General features: G+C 61.4%; 1 protein-coding gene across 1 annotated transcript in view; it reads left to right on the top strand.

The window, feature by feature from the left end:
- Positions 1-1,482: 1,482 nt before the first annotated feature.
- The window catches only part of SHF (Src homology 2 domain containing F), an 11,837-nt gene continuing 8,836 nt past the window's right edge, over positions 1,483-4,483 (top strand). The window contains exons 1-2 of the mRNA XM_009893124.1: positions 1,483-1,606; positions 2,678-2,893. Of these exons, the coding sequence (XP_009891426.1) occupies positions 1,573-1,606; positions 2,678-2,893 (250 nt within the window). The 5' untranslated portion in view covers positions 1,483-1,572. The remainder of the gene's footprint in view (positions 1,607-2,677; positions 2,894-4,483) is intronic.

Here is a 4,483-nt window from a genome sequence, read left to right as displayed (position 1 = left end):
CTCCGGTACCCCCGAGCAGCCATCTGTCCTGCTGCTGCCTTGCTGAGGGATGCGGGTGTTTGCTTGCTCCCGCATCTGAACCCCCTTCTTGCGCTCGCCTGGGGTGGCCGCGTGCCCCAGGGCTGGTGGGTTTTGCTCTGGGGGTGATGCTCTGCCACTCGTTTGCCACCCTAGTGCGGAGAGGGTGGATTTGGAGCGCTGCCTCAGCTCCCCACTGCATCGGCTGCTCGGGGAGCCCCGAGCTGGGACGTTTATGGAGGAGACGGTGAGCGAAGGTGCGATGCAAAGGCTCAGGGCCGCAGGGAGATGTTTACAGCTCCAGTTCCTCTTCCCTTTTCCTGCTGGGTTTTGCTGCTCAAGGCTATTGTCGGAGCATTTTGCACAGGAAGAAGGAAGAAGTGTTTTGTTTTAAGCCGATTATGGGAGCCGGAGAGGAACGCGTGAGCGGCCCTGGTCTCCAAGGCTGGCCAGGAGCAGGGACAGCGTGGCGGTGAGGACATAGCCCGGCACCGGGTGGCTTAGATCCTTGCTGTAGGAGCTCTGCGTTGTGGCAGCAAAGCCCATCTCACCAGAGGGTCCAGCCTGGGGTTTGCAGCCTGGTGTGCGAGGAGATCCTGGCAAAGGTGCTTGGGTGCACTCAGACCCTACTGGAAATATCACCTGGCACCATTTTGGGACCAGGCTTTCGGGCTGGAGGTGAGATGTACAGCTCCAGGCTTCTGCGATGGGGTTCTCCGGCCGGGAAGCTGCTGAGGTGCTGGAGCAGGCGTGTGACTCCAGCGCTGGAGGGGATCAAGCTCTGGGACATGCCCCATATCCTACTGCAGGATCGTCTCCTTTTTGCCAGTAAGGGCAGACCTTGGGCTTTTTGTGCCATCCCTGTTGACATGGCACTTGAGGTGCTCCTGGTCCCGCTTCCTGGTGACTCCTCGTTGTGTGAAGGAGCCCTGTCTTGTGTTACTTGGGATGCTGCAGGGGCCTGGGGGGAGCAGAGAGGAAGCCATCGTCTGTTCTTAGCCCATTTCTTGAGAAACGTCTTCAGTTGGAAAACAACCAGTGAGCTCCTAGTAGTGCCAGTGCCAGCTGACGCCCCTGTACTGGGATCTGCGCCCCTTCTCCGCCTCGGGCGAGGAAATTCAGGGGGAACATCTGCGTGCTGTGGGGGTGTCTGCGCGGGCGCTGGCAGCGCCGAGCCGGTGGTGAGGGAGGAGGCCGGGCCGCCTCCTGCTCTGCTTGGCTCCATCCCAGCTTTCAAGACAAAGGCTGGAGCATTTCCATGGCCGAGCGCCGGTGCCTGGAAAGCTGCCGGCTGCCGGCACCTGCTCTGCGGGGCTGGCCACAGTGCGGGCTCAGGGTGCCGGCTGCCGCTAGCAGAGCTCGTGGTGTGCTTTCAAGGGGCTTCAGCTGGTCCCTGACACCTCTCACCCCACCCCAAATAAGACAGGGAATACCCTAACCCTTCTCCTACTCTTCCAGCTGGCTGTCCTGGAGGACTACGCAGATCCCTTCGACGCGGCGCAGGTGGCTGGTAGCCAGGCAGGGCTGGAGAAGGTGACGGAGAACGATGGCTACATGGAGCCCTATGAAGCCCAGAAGATGATGGCTGGTAAGGTGGAAGGCTGTGTGCGAAGGCCGCTCTTCGTGCCCCTGGTCCCTGCTGCGTGAATTCAGTGGCCGCTCTACTCTGTTCCTCGCAGCCTGTGACAGCACTGGCTCCTCCCGTGGCAAACGCGGTGGTGCACGGCCACTTGGCGGGCAAATTTTCACAGCTGTAGCCGTGTGCGATAGGCTTGTGGTAGCCAGAGCACTGGCAAAGGCTACCCGAGCGGTAAAGGCACCTTCATATTTCTGCCTGCCGTGCCGCCCCCCGGGACCGCGGTGCCTGCTCGCGGCTGAGCCAGGCGAGACCTGACATTCGATGCGTCTGGCATGAAACTGAGACGGATGCGGGAGCTGCTTAATTCGGTTAGGACTGGGCCAGAGCGTGCCATTGTCTGCCGCAGCAGCGGGGTCCCCGGTGGGCTTGTTTATGGCTGGAAAGCAGGCGAGGTGGGAGCGCCTGCGCGCACTCCCGAAGGCATCGCTCTTACTTGCTGCAGCGCGCGCAGGGTCACCATGCCGGCTTGCGCGCTCCAGGCTCTGGCTCTGCTTTGCCGTCCTGTGGTTTTCCTTGAGCGAGTGGTTTCTGGAAAGCTCACGCGGCTTTTTTTTTGGAGGAGATCGTTGCATTTCTTGGAAATAGTGGCAAGTGGCGAAGGGGCTGCTTGCGTCTGCGGGGGGAGACTTCTGTTTCGCTGGAGGGAAGAGTGTTTTATTAAAGTAGCCACGATAGGTGTCCAGGGAAGAAACGCAGTCTCGCTGCTGGTGGGGAATCAGGCTCTGTGATGCTCTGTCCCCGTGGACCGTGGATTTGCAAGGCTCCCTGAGACTGGGGATGTTGTACCGTGAGAAGAGAAGGTGTCCTGCTGCTGTGCTCAGGACCCGTTTGCCCAGCAGCTCCCCTGCTTCTGGCGGGCACTTGCTGAAGGTTTGAAGCAGGTCTCCTCCATCGCTGCTTCTCCCTGCCCCACGCCACCCTTGGGTGGAATTGAGCCCTTTCATCTAGCAGGGCTTTGGGGACTGTGGCCGGGCTGTGTTGGGCAAAAAGCTCATGGTCTTCTCCCTCTTCACCTGCTAGAGATCCGCCAAAAGGGCTTACGGGAGGCTCCCACCCGGCCACTGCACCTCTATGACACTCCCTACGAGCCCGTGCTTGGAGGGCTGGACATGGATGGCGACCGCCCGTCTTGCTCCAGGCCCAGAGAGTCCCGGCTGCCCGAAGATGATGAGCCGCCGGAGGAATATGACCAACCCTGGGAGTGGAAGAAGGAGCGGATCTCCAAAGCCTTTGCAGGTGAGCGATGGGAGCAGCCATAAAGGATGGACAGCAGCCATAAAGCGGCTGATGCTGCGTGGCGTTTTGCAGGGGGGAGGCTGGCTCCTTGGGGTTTCTTCATCTTTTGGGGTCAGTAGCGTCGGCCTCTGCATTTCCCTGACTCGGGGAGCACTCACGCATGTGCGGAGACTGTTTCTCTTCAGCGGGGAGCCAGGCTGGGCGGCGTGATGGACGGAGCTGCCTTGGCAGCCTGTCTGGTCCCCATCTCTTGTTGCCTCTTCCCCCCCCCTAACTCACCACAGCCTCCGGTGAGAGTTGACCCGCATCCTCCCAACCCCGAATTGCTGAGGGGGAGGCTGAACCCTGGGCCCAAGAAGGTCTCTCCTTGCTTGGGGCAGGAGGAGAGTTGGGCGCTCACCCAGGAGCCTTGGACCGGGCGATGGTCCGGTCCCCCGACCCATTTATCTGTGCTGAGGGATCGATTGTGTTTGCGTTTGTTAATGAGGAAATCCATGCTGTGCATTAGTGCTGGCTCCTCCGTCGGCACTGGCTAATTGCCACATGCTTATCTGGGATGCATTTTAATTGCAGAGGTGTGCGTCTGCGCTGCAGCCAGGCGCGCACCCGGCGCTGGAGCCGGCGTTTACCAGCGATGCTGGCGGAGAGAGGCGTGGAGATGGGGGGCTTTGGAGTGGTTCACTGTCTGGCTTTGGGTTCCGCGAGCTGGAGGGGTGTGTGCTGGGCTGGACGTCGTGGCGTCTACTCCTGCCTGGGGTTGCTTTCGTGCCACTGGGACTCGGCTGCTGCCCGTGGCACGCCGTGCCGAGGATTCGGCTTGTCGGGCTCTGTCGTGGAACGTGGTACGCTGAGGTGTCTGTGCTCTGGGTCGGGGTGGATGAGCCGCCGTGCTCAATGTCCCTGGCTGGAGGCGGCGTGCTCACAGGTCCGGCTCACGTGTGGATGCACATGTGTACTCCCCAGGGTGCTTTGGGCTCGTGCCGAGTCCTGAGGGCGTCCGGTTGCCATGCTGTGGGCCACGGGAGGACCTGCTGCCTGTTTCCTGCCCAAGCCAGAGCAGGTCCTGTGTTTCTCCTCTCCTGCAACGCTGGGAGCTCTCTGCTGGACATTTCCCCCTTTTGGGGGGGCCTGTGAGACCCTTGCTGATGGGTAGCCGGTACTGGCACAAGGCAGTGGCAGGGGAACGTGGACCCCACGGGCTGGTGGGGAAACGCCCAGGGCAAGACGGATGTGCCGGCGGGACGGGTGGCAACGGGATGCTCGGCCAAGGTCCCCCCGGATGGACGTGCGTGTGGGATGGGGGCGATGGCAGGCTCCCCCGGTGCCTCAGAGAGGGTCAGCTGGGAAAAGCTGATGGAGGAGCAGGGTCTCTCTGTCAGGAATGTGCCCTGCGTCAGGCCCGATCCTGCTCCGTGCTGGGGAGGGGATGAGATGGCCAAGCTGGCGTGGGGCTCCCGGGAATGTAGTCCTCAGGTCTTTCCCCCCACAACTGCTCTCCTTCTCCTTGGTCCTGGTGTTGCTGACGTTTTTTTCTAAGCCCTTTCTTTCTCTCTTTCTCTTTCTCTCTCGTGTCCGTCCCCCCTCCCCCCC

Source organism: Charadrius vociferus, unplaced genomic scaffold, assembly GCF_000708025.1.
Source record: "Charadrius vociferus isolate BGI_N301 unplaced genomic scaffold, ASM70802v2 scaffold399, whole genome shotgun sequence".
In the NCBI taxonomy this organism is placed as follows: Eukaryota; Metazoa; Chordata; class Aves; order Charadriiformes; family Charadriidae; genus Charadrius; species Charadrius vociferus.
This window is presented reverse-complemented; position numbering and strand designations above follow the sequence as displayed.